This window comes from Polypterus senegalus, chromosome 6, assembly GCF_016835505.1.
Source record: "Polypterus senegalus isolate Bchr_013 chromosome 6, ASM1683550v1, whole genome shotgun sequence".
Lineage (NCBI taxonomy): Eukaryota > Metazoa > Chordata > Cladistia > Polypteriformes > Polypteridae > Polypterus > Polypterus senegalus.
Genome location: NC_053159.1, coordinates 56855285 through 56870363, shown reverse-complemented (window position 1 = coordinate 56870363; position 15079 = coordinate 56855285). Strand labels below are relative to the sequence as shown.

At 37.2% G+C, this 15079-nt stretch overlaps 1 protein-coding gene across 1 annotated transcript in view; it reads right to left on the bottom strand.

Annotated features, from left to right (window-relative positions):
- Positions 1-6872: 6872 nt before the first annotated feature.
- cfap74 (cilia and flagella associated protein 74) overlaps positions 6873-15079 on the bottom strand; it is a 495984-nt gene continuing 487777 nt past the window's right edge. The window contains exon 33 of the mRNA XM_039755043.1: positions 6873-7037. Coding sequence (XP_039610977.1) covers positions 6939-7037 — 99 coding nt within the window. The 3' untranslated portion in view covers positions 6873-6938. The remainder of the gene's footprint in view (positions 7038-15079) is intronic.

Here is a 15079-nt window from a genome sequence, read left to right as displayed (position 1 = left end):
TACTACCTGCTGGGCCGGGAGTTTACCCTGGTGACGGACCATGGCACCCAGTGGATGGCCCTTCACAGGGACTTGAATCCTTGGGTTACCAGGTGGTTTTTGGACCTGCAGCCGTATAAGTTCACCGTCACTTATTATCGAAGTAACCTTGAAGACAACGCTGATGCACTCTCACGAGTTCACGACCTCTCGGTTCAGGTCGCCCGACTCGTTGGTTTGGGCTGAAGGGGAGGTCAAATCACGCACGCGTGCATGGGGAGCAATTTAAGGACCCGACACGCACTGTGACAAGTCATGCCAGGGAACCAAGGCAGCATACTAACCTCTCTCTTCTTATTTTCTAAGAAAGAACAAGGCTCCCATGCTGTAATACTGCCCGAACAATCCAAAGAGCAGCAACACTTCCGGGTTCCTTTTTTCCCCCTGGTCCCCATGTAATGACGTCAGCCACCCATCCAGCACCACGATTTTCCCAGCATCCCACTGTTTAATTTCCAGTCCGACCCCATAAATTATCCGTCTACCTATCCTTTTATGTCTTTCAGTTATGGAACTATTGACCCATTTTTTGTTGCAGTATACGGGGCTAAACACCCCAAATCTTTATGCGCTGGTGTTCTCTTTTTTACTATATATATATATATATTCAGTCATATGAAAAATTTTGGAAAACCCTCTTAATTCTTTGGATTTTTGTTTATCACTGGCTGAGCTTTCTAAGTAGCAACTTCCTTTCAATATATGACATGCCTTATGGAAACAGTAGTATTTCAGCAGTGACATTAAGTTTATTGGATAAACGGGAAGTATGCAATATGCATCATAACAAAATTAGACAGGGCACCCCAACAGAGATATTACATCAAAACTTAATTGAGCCTCCTTCTGCAAATATAACAGTCTCTAGACGCCTACTGTAGCCTTTGACGAGTGTCTGGATTCTGGAAGAACGTATTTTTGCCCATTCTTCCATACAAAATCTCTCCAGTTGTTAAATTTGATGGCTGCTGAATATGGGCAGCCTGCTTTAAATCATCCCATAGATTTTCGATGATATTCAAGTCAGGGGACTGTGATGGCCATTCCAGAACATTGTACTTCCTCTGCATGAATGCCTTTGTAAATTTCAAACTGTGTTTTGGGTCATTGTCATGTTGGAATATCCAACCCCTGCTTAACTTGAACTTTGTGACTGATGCTTGAACATTATCCTGAAGAATTTGTTGATATTGGGTTGAATTCATCTAACCCTCGACTTTAACAAGGGCCCCAGTCCCTGAACTAGCCACACAGCATGATGGAACCTCCACTAAATTTGACAGTAGGTAGCAGGTGTTTTTCTTGGAATGTGGTGTTCTTCTTCCGCCATGCAAAGCGCTTTTTGTTATGACCAAATAACTCAATTTTTGTCTCATCAGTCCAAAACAATTTGTTCCAAAATGAATCTGGCTTGTCTAAATGAGCATTTGCATACAACAAGCGACTCTGTTTGTGGCGTGTGTAGAAAGGGCTTCTTTCTCATCACCCTGCCATACAGATGTTCTTTGTGCAAATTGCGCTGAATTGTAGAACGATGTACAGATACACCATCTGCAGCAAGATGTTCTTGCAGGTCTTTGGAGGTGATCTGTGGGTTGTCTGTAGCCATTCTCACAATCCTGCGCATATGCCGCTCTGGTATTTTTCTTGGCCTGCCAGACCTGGGTTGGTTTAACAGCAACTGTGCCTGTGGCCTTCCATTTCCTGATTACATTCCTTAAACCATGATATAGGGCGGAGTGGTGGCTCTGAGGCTAAGGATCTGCGCTGGTATCCCAAAGGTTGCCAGTTCGAATCCCCGTCACTGCCAAAACAGATCCTACTCTGCTGGGCCCTTGAGCAAAGCCCTTAACCTATAATTGCTCCAGGGGTGCTGTACAATGGCTGACCCTGAGCTCTGATCTCAAGAGGTATGTGAAAACTAACAAATTCCTAATACAAGAAATTGTATAAGGCGAAATAAAGACCAAATCTTTGTTTTCAGATCTTTTGAGAGTTGCTTTGAGGATCCCTTGCTGTCACTCTTCAGAGGAGAGTCAAAGGGAAGCACAACTTGCAATTGACCACCTTAAATACCTTTTCTCATGATTGGACATACTTGTCTATGAAGTTCAAGGCTTAACGAGCTAATCCAACCAATTTGGTGTTGCAAGTAATCCGTATTGAGCAGTTACATGCATTCAAATCAGCAAAATTACAAGAGGACCCAAATTTTTGCACATCCAGGTTTTCACATTTGATTTAATTTCATACCACTAAATACTGCTTCAGTAAAAATCTTTGTTCAGAAAACACCCCAGTACTCAGATGTTCCTAGGAAATGAAAGACATACCACTGTTATCTTTTTTGTTGAAAGTAAATTATTATGCAGGCTGAGAGGGGTTCCCAAACTTTTTCATGTGACTGTATATTTTACCAAACTTAGTTTTCTAATTTCTATATTGTTCCCAAAACACAGAACTTGGGAAATAACACATCACTTAATTAGCCAAGGATTCCAATTAAAAACAGAAGCTGGTTGGAACTAAAACCTGCGGTCACAGTGGGTCCCAAGAACCAAGGTTGAGAAACACTGATCTAGATTGTTCTAATGTTTCAATTTCACAATTTTAAACATAACCTCTGCTTTCGCCTCCTTTCCATTATCAGCTGGCCATAGCTAATTAAAATACAGATATTGTTGGTTTACGTTTATGTTAATCCGTTTCAAACTACTTTGTTTCCTGTGTTTTTAAACAAATCTATATCTTAAATGTGCAATAATTCTGTATTTAGCAATTTGTACAATGTATACTTGCATTTTACTTGAGAAATGCATTCAGTGAAGAGTTCTATAGAAAAATATATTGAATTGAATCCTGAGCAGTCAGTACCCAAATCAGAGTCTACCAAAAACACCATTCATTGCTTTAATTATTCTGTAATTTACCAAAATTATGTTATACCCTTTAATCCATCAAATTACTCAAGATTGATCCAGGCCTGGATAAGCACATTGGTCTGTTCCAGAATACAGGCATTGTCTTTCCCTGGTCTTGAATTCATAAGGACTGAATAAGTCAGTGGGGAATCCTTCCACAGGAAACAAATGTTACAGTAAACTGTAATTTCACCTGTGGACTGAGTGCCTACCTGCCCAAGGAAGACAGATGGAACCTCAAAAGTAATATGAGTGAACCCAGATGTGAGCAGGTGAGGCCTTCCTGTGACAAAGGTCACCCTTCGCTGCTGTAGGACAAAGTGGGCATTGCAGCCTTGTATGTCAACATGCATCTGCAGTTATCATATTTCTATAATCCTTGTGTTTATTAATAAATTGTATTATTTCTTAAAATGAGTGTGTTCAGTCACCTAGATTTAAGTCTAACGATTGGAGACCTGTCTCCTACAACACAGAAAGTTAAGGTAAATAAACTTAGAGCCTTGTCAAATTATTGGATTATACTAGATTAGATAAACTTTATTAGTCCCATGGGAAATACAGACTCACAGGAAAGACAATACATCCAATCAATCAATTAATCATAAATTCATCAGGTGGTAGCATTGAATTGCCTGATGGCAGTGGGCACAGAAGACCCCCAGAGGTGCTTCTTAGCACACCGTGGTGTTATGAGCCTGTGTCTAAAAGTGCTTCAAGAGAGCACCTCTTGAAGGGGATTTTTCCAGATCCAATTTTGCCATTACCCTCTTTCCCTTAACAGCTTTCAGTGTGTCCAGGGTTGACCTTGTGACGAAGCAGACTTTCCTGCTAAGTTTGTTCAGACAAACACCACACTGGCTACTATGGACTGGTAGAACATGTCCAGCAGCTTGCTGCACACATCAAAAGACCTGTGTCTCATTAGTAAGTATAGTCTGCTCTGGCTCTTCTTGTACAGAACCATCAGGCTCTTGTAGTTCTGCACCAATTCCACATCTTCCCCCGGAACTATCTCAATGGCTTTTTGGCACATCAGAAATCTATGGCTTCCTCCTGGGCGAGCATCTTATTGATTATTAATCATCAAAATCCTACACTGCTAAAGAGTTGGAAACATCTTAGTGGTAAAAATCTGATACAGATTCTCTTCTATTTACAATCCTAATAGTGAAACAAGCTAATGGTGTATTAAGAATGTGTACCATACAAAACAGAGTTCGAAGATAAGAAAAGAAAGTGAAGTCATGAAGCTATAGCTGAGAAGGTGCTTCCTAAATAGCTAGTCAGCTCATCACACTAGAAGTCGTCGATAATACATAACAAACATAATTTGGTTAACACCATTGTGTTACTAAATGGCACCATTTTATTCCAAGTTCCAAGCCCTAGTTCACTCTGATGTATTAGCACTACACCATGAAGTACTGGATACTTCAAAATTTTTAGACCTTTAGTGGGTATCATTAGATGAAGCAATCCAAACACCCTGAGTTAACCCTACAATACAGAACACTGGAGACCCACTTCCTGATGGAGAGAAAAAAAAGGAATTCTTAGGAGTTCTCATAATTGGGTAACAGGGAAGACAAGCCTAATGCTAGTCTTTGTGAGGATACTTATGAGTCTCTACAAATTCAGAAAAAAGTAAAGCTGTGCATTTTAGCACCAACTCACACACCTTTGAAGTGAATGATGTCAAAAATGAAAACATTAAATGGCATGGAATAGTTACAGTAATACATGAACCCAGCAATGCAGAAAATAAATGGTTAAACACTCATTTACATCTGCAACTTCTTTAGTAACGTGATCAAATTTAAGCAATGGAATATTGCGATATACTAGCTTAGGTACCACTGAATTTAGACTTTAATAGTCTTGGACAACAGGTATACTGTGGAACTTTGCCTTGAGGACACTTTAGGATACCATGCCTAATGCCTATTTATGTTTTAAAGTATGAAATGCTTAAAAAGACATCAACTTCAAATGGGCAAATATTTAAAACAAAGTGGGCAGTGTTCTGGCACATAAGGCCTGTTAAGACAACAATATCCATGGAATGCAAAACCCAGCTGTAACAACCCACTATTCCAGAGTAAACAGCTGAACTGAGGCTGAAATGAACAGTTTGCTTAGCCCTGAACTTCATCTGATAACAAAGGTGTAAATCAGATTTGAGCTGACACCTCTGCAGAGGCTCCTTTAGACAAAAAGGTACCCAAATTGACATTCACCTTTGCCTTATGGCAGTTCACGGAACATACCTGGAGGTGTTGGACAAAATAGCACTTCTATAAGCAGGCACTAGTTCTGTAACTGGTGACCTTGATCTAATCTCCAGAAGTTACAACCTTCCTTTAAAATTACCTGCTTTCAATTATTCTGTTTCTTTTTGGGGGGTTGCTGATGGCTGAAGATCTGTACTCTTTGGGGAGCCAAAAAGCAGACAATGCACTCTCTTTGGGGAAAATGAAGCTGACGATCTCTTCTTTTTGTCAACTGAAAGCTGATAATCTGCTCTCTTTGGAGTGAGGTGCTACCCACTCCCTGCGCAGCACAAAGCTCAAAAACTTTCTTTGGCTTGTAAGCTGCTCTCCATAGAGCCTACGAGCTGAATGTCCTGAACTAATTTAAACATTCATTCCGACAAGCCAAGCTCTGTGCCAAGTAATTTGCCTTACTTCAGCAACTACACTATTCTGTAGAGTATTTTTTTTCTAGAGAGTGATTTTGACCTGATGATTGTGGAAACAAAGCAATATGCTAAATATTTTTTGGTTTGCCCTGAGTTATCAACATTTTCCTGTGTTGTCATATTCCAGTCAATAATGAGAACAAAAAAAGTATGATTCCTGTTATTAGATTTCCAAAATAATTGGGGCTTTTTTTTAAAAGCAGTTACTTGTGGGACGTGGTCAGGTTTTGTGGGTAACATACTATATTTTGTATGTTTGTTTATTAGTGACCCTGTCCATGGGATGACTGGTGGGGGCACCTTTTTTATTCAAACATTCCATCTACTCATTTAACAATAATAAAGAATTTCCAGCCAGCAAATAGATTACAAAGCTAAGATCCAGTTTTGCAGCATTAATGAAAGTAGTGGAGTTTATTCCAAGCCTACTTGTTCACCTCTGAAGATTTCATACAGTTTAAGATTTGTCAGTTTGGTCAGGGGAGTGTACAGCACCACCCATCCCTATGTTTTCTTCATTTACTGTACCTCTGGACTATACATTACTTTTGCTATTCTGGACTTGTTTGGGATTCTGTAAATACAGTTTGATGCTCATGTTTGCCTATGTCTTATTGGTTTGTAGGTTGCTGTATTTTGTATTACTTGTAATAATACAGTCCTGGTTTAAGCCGTTTTTCATTTGTAGTATTTGTCTTACTTGACTGATTGGCAAGACTACTTACAGTACTGGCTTCTTCATGGCCTTCAATCTTTGCCCTTCTAGTCTCAGCCTTTTCTACTTACACAAATCTTTGGCAGCCCTAGTGTTCTTAAGATTTCTAAGTTTCATTACAACTCAGACCATCTTGCAGGGTCACAATACATTACAATGAATACATACAATTTATATAGTAGGTCAGCTTAAAGACATGTCATGAAGTCACAAAATGAGTAGCATGAAATTTCTTTTTGGTTCGCTTTTTGTTTCCTCCCTTGCAGACAAAAGGAATGGCCAACAGGAGTGGAAAGCTCTGGTAAGGGTCATCACTACTGGAGCTAAACAGAGTAAAAATAAGCCAGGTCAAGTCAGGATATTAGAGAAAATCATGGTGGACATTGCGGTTCAGTTATATGTTGGTTTTTAACTTTTAATATTAGATCATTTAACCCAGAATGAATAGAAATAACACAATATGCTGAATCAAATGATATAAAATTGTATCTTTTTATTAACTTTACAGTTAGCAGATCAGCAATAGGTTCTTAATGAAATCCCTCGGAAGCTGTGTTCACCTTCAGGCATCCGCAATAATTGCTATGAGGTTCACTTTGTATATTTCAGTTATATCTCCTTTAAGGGTCAGCAGTGCAGAGGCAGAAACAGGATATCTTTGCTGAAACAAAATAAAAACATAATAAAGTCCCATTTTATAGACAAATTATTGGTCTGACTCATATTAGTATATAGCAGAAAGACTGTAAAAACCCCTGCAACATACATTACTGTGGAAGAAAAAGATGAGGTTTGCAGCAATACAATATAAGATAGTGGCATTGATGAAATATTTGCTCTGAAGTATTTCTGTAAGGTTCAAAACCCAAGTATATCTTGTGGTGTGCATGAAAAAGCCTTTGATCCCTGAATCTGGTCTGAGCCATGAAAAGCAGTTTTAAAAGGTTTTGTGTCGTATACTTCAAAGCTCTACTTGAAAAATGTTTCTTGTAATTTGCAGACATGAAGGACAGAAAAATCCTAGTAAGGATTATTACCCTCTAGAAAGTGGACTAAGAGTTGTTAGTGGGCTAATCTACAGTATATGAATCTGGAGTTATTTTGCAAAGCAGGCAGTGGTCTCAAATAAGGTTACATTCCTGAGCATGTGGACAGCAACCTCCTGACTAGAGAAATAATGCTCTCTTTCTTTTTTATTTTTTAAAAATATGTTTAAAATGTTTAAACACTGGAGCCTTTGATACAGTACAGGTAACTGAAGGAAGGGAGGCAGTGGAAGGCTGTCTGCTCTGATTAAGAAATTTTATTATCTGTGGAGAAGTAGGTTTGTCTGTCCGGTACAGGCACTGTCTCTTTGGAGTTTGCATATTCTTACAGTGTCTGTCAAAATATTTTCTCCTCTCATCCCTTAAGCATATAAGTAAAGTGAATTGTCGGTGTATATGAGTGTGCTCTGCAATGGAATGGGGACATGGCACACCACCATTGGGGAATTAGTGTACTGGGTGGGTGTGTAAGTCGATTGCTAGGAGAGTTTTTAGAACCGAGGATAAGACCTTTGTAGAAGTTATGATATAAACATTTTTAATATTGGGCATTGAAATGAATGTTAACACACAATTAACTAGCTTGTCTGCAATGACTTAAAAAATGTATAACTGCTAAACTATTACTTTATGAATTTTATTTTCTAAAAGTTGCATCTAAAATTGTAATTTTATAAAATTATACATTATACAGTTGTAAACGACTATATAATATCTTATCCATAAAGTAGATAAGCTTATTAGTATTAGAGCTCAAATGCCTCAAGAAAACCCTTGACAGGATGTGTTAGTTGTATTATTTGTACAAAAGTTAGAATTTTTACATGCAGTCTTTATTTTCTTTCATTAAACATTCTAGCCTTTAATAAATAAAGTTAGTAAACTAACTAAATACTTAAATTGCCTCATGAATTTGACAAAACAATTCTGAGAATACCATCAGCATGTTTTTGGGATCACAAATGAAAGTATCACATGAAGTAAAAAAGTACTTATTTTAATTTTAGGAATGTGTATCTGTGTGACTCATTGTGCTATACTATTCTTCCCGTTGGGTGTACCATCAAAAGTGTGTGGGGAAAAAAAGCACACAGTGAAATGTGTGCTGCAACAGAAGTGTGCAGAAAAACTGCAGAGCTGCAGAAATTTTTAGTGAAGTAATTGTATTACTTCATATAACTAACAGATGGAGATGTAAAAGCATGAAAAGGTGTGTTGAGCATTTTACCAGAAAAACAATAGGTTCAAATCCTGATCAACAGATCAGTGACAATCTGCATCCACCTATAGAATTTAATTTGTACACTGATTAGCCTTTTATTAACTTAAAACTTTTATTATACTATACTAGTACTATTTATACTTTTATTATATTATTTATTATAACATAATGTATGTTTGTCACATTTATATCCAAAGTAAATTTTACTAGTAAACAATAATACAATGTAATTTATTTGAACAAGAATGTAAGCCTCTTACTGCAGCTCAAAAAAAAATCTTTATTTCATGAGAGTTATGTTATTTGCAAAGGTGTTGCCTCCAGCATTATTGTGCACAAGGCATCTACTGACAGAGATTCAGTACACATGTAGTGTGCAATAAAGTGAAGAGAACTGAACAGACATTATAGATACATTTTTTTATTCTTACATGTGCCTAGGAGTAAATGTAATCTGCTCAATTCAGGATTACAGGGAGTCAGTGATTATCCCTGGGTGGCAAGGCATGAAGTATTTATTTTAAGTACAGATAAGTGGCTGACTTCAGAGCGATTAAGAGAAGGGCTTTGCAGTATGTAGACAGGCATCTAGCGAGAGAACACCAATCAGGAGAAGCAGCAACAGAAACAGACAAATGAATAAGTAAATAATTAGCAGCAGATATTTAGTAAGTGAGTTTCCTAGTAAGAAGAAAGTAGTTTGTAAAAAGTTTTACTTGACAGAATCATTCTTAGTGGTCAGGACAGCTAGCAAAATTAAGAGGGTGACAACATAAGGGTTCATTAATATGAAAGAACACAAACTGTAAGTGGAAAGCTTCAAAATAAAAAAGTGATAAGTGCACAGAGTTAGGAAAACAGAAAAGGAAAAGTAAAGTTAATAACTTCAAAGAAAGACATACAACAAGCAGTTGAGTGGGAGAGTATTACATGAGCCTAAAGGTTCAGAAGGTGTTAACTAATAACTGCAGTAGTTCTTTAATCCATTAAATTATTCATTTTAAAAGTTTAAGTTTTAAAATGAATAAAAAGAGTTCAGGGTCGCTGAACTGGAGGAGGAGTTGACTAGCCTGTGTTTTAATAGACAACTGGCTGACCTGGCCCAAAAATCAGAAGTGTCAAACTGTTTTCAGGTCCTCAGGGAGCTGGAGAAAAATTCTGAGGTGGAAGGCAGGCATGAGGACCAGTCTGAACCAATCTCTAGAGAGAAAAAGGTTGTGATAGTTGGGGTCTCAATCACAAGTTTACTACAGAGACAGAGTCTTGCATAGTGTGTTGCCTTCTGGATGCACAGGTGGAAAATTTTTCTGAAAAGGTGGATGGGTTCTTGACTGGAGCTGGGGTGGATCCAGTTGTCAGTGTCCATTTAGGAACAAATGACATAAATAAGGGCAGTCTGCAAGTTCTACAATCCAATTTTAAAGAGTTAGACACCAGACTGAGGAGCAGAACTGATAGGGTTCTACCTTTGGCACGTTCCAGTCCATGAAAAACTGAGGAGATTGAAAGGCTTAACATGTGGATGAAAAACCCTGGTGTAGAATAGAAGGTTATAGGTTTATGGCACATTGGGACTCCTTTTGGAACAGATTAGACCTGTTTTGCTGTGACAGGTTACATCTGAACTGGAAGGGCACCAGTGTGTTGGGGATGAATAATGAGAAGGTTAGACAAGGATTGTTTAAACTAGGGTATGGGGGGTGAAGGGCAGGGAGTTTAGGACAGGCCAGGTTTAGAACTGTACATGAAGGAACAAACAATAGTGTAAAAATAAAAAAGCAACATAACAAATTCTAACCCAATGTTTAAATGCAAAAGTAAAATGAGCAACACATTAAAAACAGCTTGCCCTAATTCTAGAAGCATCAAAAAGAAAACATGTTGGAGTTGTACAGTATGTATCTGAGAATAATTATGATATAGCAATCAACAGAAACCTGACTAAATAACAGAGATGGGGATGAACATATGAACATGATACACATTTTTAGGAAAGACAGACATAATAGAAAAGGTGGGGTTGCTGTTTATGTCAAACAGAATTTAAACACAAGTCCTCTTCAACTTGATGATGAGACCCATCTTAGTGAATTCATGGCTTTGTCTGGATAGGTTGCCTTTTATGTGGCCCATTGGTGCTCCTAATGCCTGCCTAATACCTCTGAATGTTCAGAGATACTGTATCTACAAGGACCTGAAAATGGTTTGATACTTCTAATTCTGGGGTGGATGACCCCAGACAGTGTACAGTGTGCAAGGTGACTGTGAACCACCTATCTGTAACTGACTGGTCTGGATGTACACTATCTCTCTAAAGGACACCTGGGACAGGCTAACCAACTCCTCCACCAGTTCAGCAACCCTGAGCTTGAGGAGCTGGATCAGGTGCCATCTCCTGCAGCTGTATCCCTTATAGGAGAATAGCTCCTTCAAACCATCCTCTAAAAAATCCAACATTTAACAGGACTTGCATTACTTAGGCCTCATTATTAAAATTTGATTTTGGATTACTAAAAGCGCGCAGCTTTTTTTTATTTTTATTAATATTAAATGGTAAATGGTAAATTTAACTTAAATGGTAAAACTAAACAAATTAAGACAAAAATATTAGATTAAAGAACTTCTACAGTCATTTTACACATTCCAATCCCTTTAACTCCAGTAATGTATTCTCTCTTGAGTGCTTGCTGTTTTTCCTTCTATGAGATTAACTTTACTTTTCTCTGTTCTCCTACCCTGTTACTCTCTTAACTGCTCTACTTTCCTGATCACTAAGATCTTTTCAATCTAGAAAAGCTCACTTACTGAATATCCACTGGTAGTTAATTTGTTACTATCGTGTCTGCTACAGGAGCCACTTGTGCTTAATCGGTGCCTTAACGGTAGTTGCCTGCCTTTGTCCTTCTGAGCCCTTATCTGTACGGTTTGAAATCAACTGCTACCTTTTTTTTCCACCACTAAGGAATCGTTGTTTCTGTTACTCATGACAATGCCTGTTATTTACTTACAGTGATGCCAGTGTCAGCTGCTGTTGCTTACTGCCCTGCTTCATTGATGCTAGTTTGAATACAAATAACAACAAGAAAAGTAACTTTTCCATATGGACCCCCCAAACACCTAACTGCTTTTGCCTCTGTGCAGCTGGAAAACAGCAAAATAACCCTTCTAAAAGGAAAAAAAACTTTAAAAATCCTGCAGAGTTCCTTAGCAGCAAACAAAACACAAATTATTAGGAGGCAAAAGGTATTTTTAAATTAACAAAGCACAAAAACTCTTAGCCGATTCTTCTTCATTTGCAAGGATGATGGCAGCAACCATTCATTGTGTGATTTTGGTCAATACAAGAAATAAATTGTTGTTGTTGACTGAGTAGATGTTAAATTCTATATTAAGTGGATTTAAATATGTAGAGTAATGAGAGTAAAGGAAGTAATTATATCAATAAGGACAGATGCATCACAAATACCATCTTTTTCTAATTAAGGCAAGCCAAGCATGTAATGCAGCAACTTGCATGTAAAACAGTACAGTCTAAGAGTATAAGACACATTTACTATGGAAGACCCAGTTCTGTATATCTCATGCACAAAGAAAATGAAAAAATGCAGTAACATTCTAAGGATGAAAAAAGTAAGAAATGATAAAGTCCTGCAATGTTACAATTATGCATTTTTATAGATCCTTGTGCTGTATTTATTTAACAGGATGTGACTAAATACTTGAGTTGTTGCTTATTTTTCAGAGGACCAGTGAAAGAAGTCAACTAGAAAACATTTCAATAAGATTTATTCCACCAATTGCATCTGCGATGAACCCACATTAGGAACCAAATATGTACAGGATTCTTTCCTTCTGTTCTACAGCATTGCAACCTATTATGATGAAGATTTAACCTGAACAATATTAGATGAGGTAGCACAGACAGAATATTCCTTTCTTTAAACTGGTTATAAGTTGTGTGAATGTTTAACTTAATAAGCAAATGAATCATTACACTAACACTTATAAAAAATAATGCTATGTTTTCTACTTTCTAATTCATTTCTTAAAAAATTTATGTTATAAATGGTTTTGGTCTTTTAGTAAGCATATATTATATATTGTTAATAAGATCTATATATATACTGCTAAAAAGAATTAAAGGAACACTTTTTAATCAGAGTATAGCATAAAGTCAATGAAACTTATGGGATATTAATCTGGTCAGTTAAGTAGCAGAGGGGGTTGTTAATCAGTTTCAGCTGCTGTGGTGTTAATGAAATTAACAACAGATGCACTAGAGGGGCAACAATGAGATGACCCCCAAAACAGGAATGGTTTAACAGGTGGAGGCCACTGACATTTTTCCCTCCTCATCTTTTCTGACTGTTTCTTCACTAGTTTTGCATTTGGCTACAGTCAGTGTCACTACTGGTAGCATGAGGCGATACCTGGACCCTACAGAGGTTGCACAGGTAGTCCAACTTCTCCAGGATGGCACATCAATACGTGTCATTGCCAGAAGGTTTGCTGTGTCTCCCTGCACAGTCTCAAGGGCATGGAGGAGATTCTAGGAGACAAGCAGTTACTCTAGGAGAGCTGGAGAGGGCCATAGAAGGTCCATAACCCATCAGCAGGACCAGTATCTGCTCTTTTGGGCAAGGAGGAACAGGATGAGCACTGCCAGAGCCCTACAAAATGACCTCCAGCAGGTCACTGGTTTGAATATCTCTGACCAAACAATCAGAAACAGACTTCATGAGGGTTGCCTGAGGGCCCAAAAGTCTATTGCGCCCTGTGCTCAAGAGTATGCAGGCAGTACCTGGAGGATGATGGAATTTAAACAATTGAATGGCCTTCACGATCCCCTGACTTAAACCCAATAGAACATCTGTGGGACATTATGTTTCGGTCCATTAGGCGCCGCCAGGTTGCTCCTCAGACTGTACAACAGCTCAGGGATGCCCTCATACAGATCTGGGAGGAAATGCCACAAGACACCATCCGTCGTCTCATTAGGAGCATGCCCCGATGTTGTCAAGCATGCATACAAGCTCCTGGGGGCCACACAAGATACTGAAAAGCATTTTGAGTAGCAGAAATTAAGTTTTTGAAAAAATGGACTAGCCTGCCACATCTTCATTTCACTCTGATTTTAGGGTGTCTACACAATTGAGCCCTCTGTAGGCAGAAAACTTTTATTTCCATTAAAAGACTTGGCATCCTTTTGTTCCTAAGACATTGCCCTGTCGTTATTTGTATAGATATCCAACTTCATATTGAGATCTGATGTATCTAATGTGTTTCTTTAAAGTGTTCCTTTAATTTTTGTGAGCAGTGTATTTAAACCATAAAAGTTCCTTTTCAGAAGCTTTATTGTTTATTTTAAGACTTAATAAAATGTGTAAACATATATTTTATTATTAAAAATATAGATTTTGCAAACAAAATATTTTAATATTTTTCCTACTATTAATTACTGTGTTACTGCTGTCCATCATTTCTTCAGCATGGTGCTATGTTGCTTATTTAACTTAGCTTACACAATGTCCACGAGTTGTTTTTAGTTTTACCATGTTTGCATCACAGCTTTATTTGATTTCACTATATATGGAATTTAACTACACTTCAGTTTACTTAGTGTAACTTTTATATACTGCTTGCAGTCTGCTAATGAACACCTTAGTTTTTTTATTATAAAAGAAGTGTTCATTTTCATGTTATGTCATTATTTCCCTCAATTTTTTAATCATGATTATATTTACATTCTTGCAAGTCGTCAAAAGTTTGAAACAGTCATTTATCACCTCTTATATCTAACCACATCAATAATCATCATTCATGACAAGATAATTCCTAAATAGATAATGTGTAATCTGTTGATTTTAAATGGTTAGTGCACAGTTATGTAAACATGATAATAGGTTTGCACCACCATTTTAACAAATATGTTAATCACTAGTGTTTGGTAAAACAATATCCTTGAAATTTATTCAGGAAGCTTGAAGAGAAAGGAAAATGACAGTAAATGGGAATCACATTAGCGGATGCTCTTGTATTTTTAGGAAGTGTTAAGTTTTGAGTCAAAGTATAGTTTGATCAAGGGATATGTTACAAATGTGTTTTAAAATTACTTATTAATCCTAAATTAAAGATTAAATACGTTGATATATAAAGTTTCATTATTTTTAAAATAAAGGTTTTATTATTAATGTTTATTTTTCTCTCATTTGAGTTCTAAAATTCAGAAGCAAGTATGAATTATTTCATTGTTTTTAATCTTTCAGACAAATAAAGTGTCCAAAAAGAAACTATTAACCCAGAAAATCTAATATAATTTTATCCATCATGTTTGAATTACCTTTGCTCTTTTATCTTTTTAAAAATGCAGAAAGGTACAGGTATATTCTTATTTGAAAAAAAAAATACATCATCGAAGAATTACATAATAGGCTT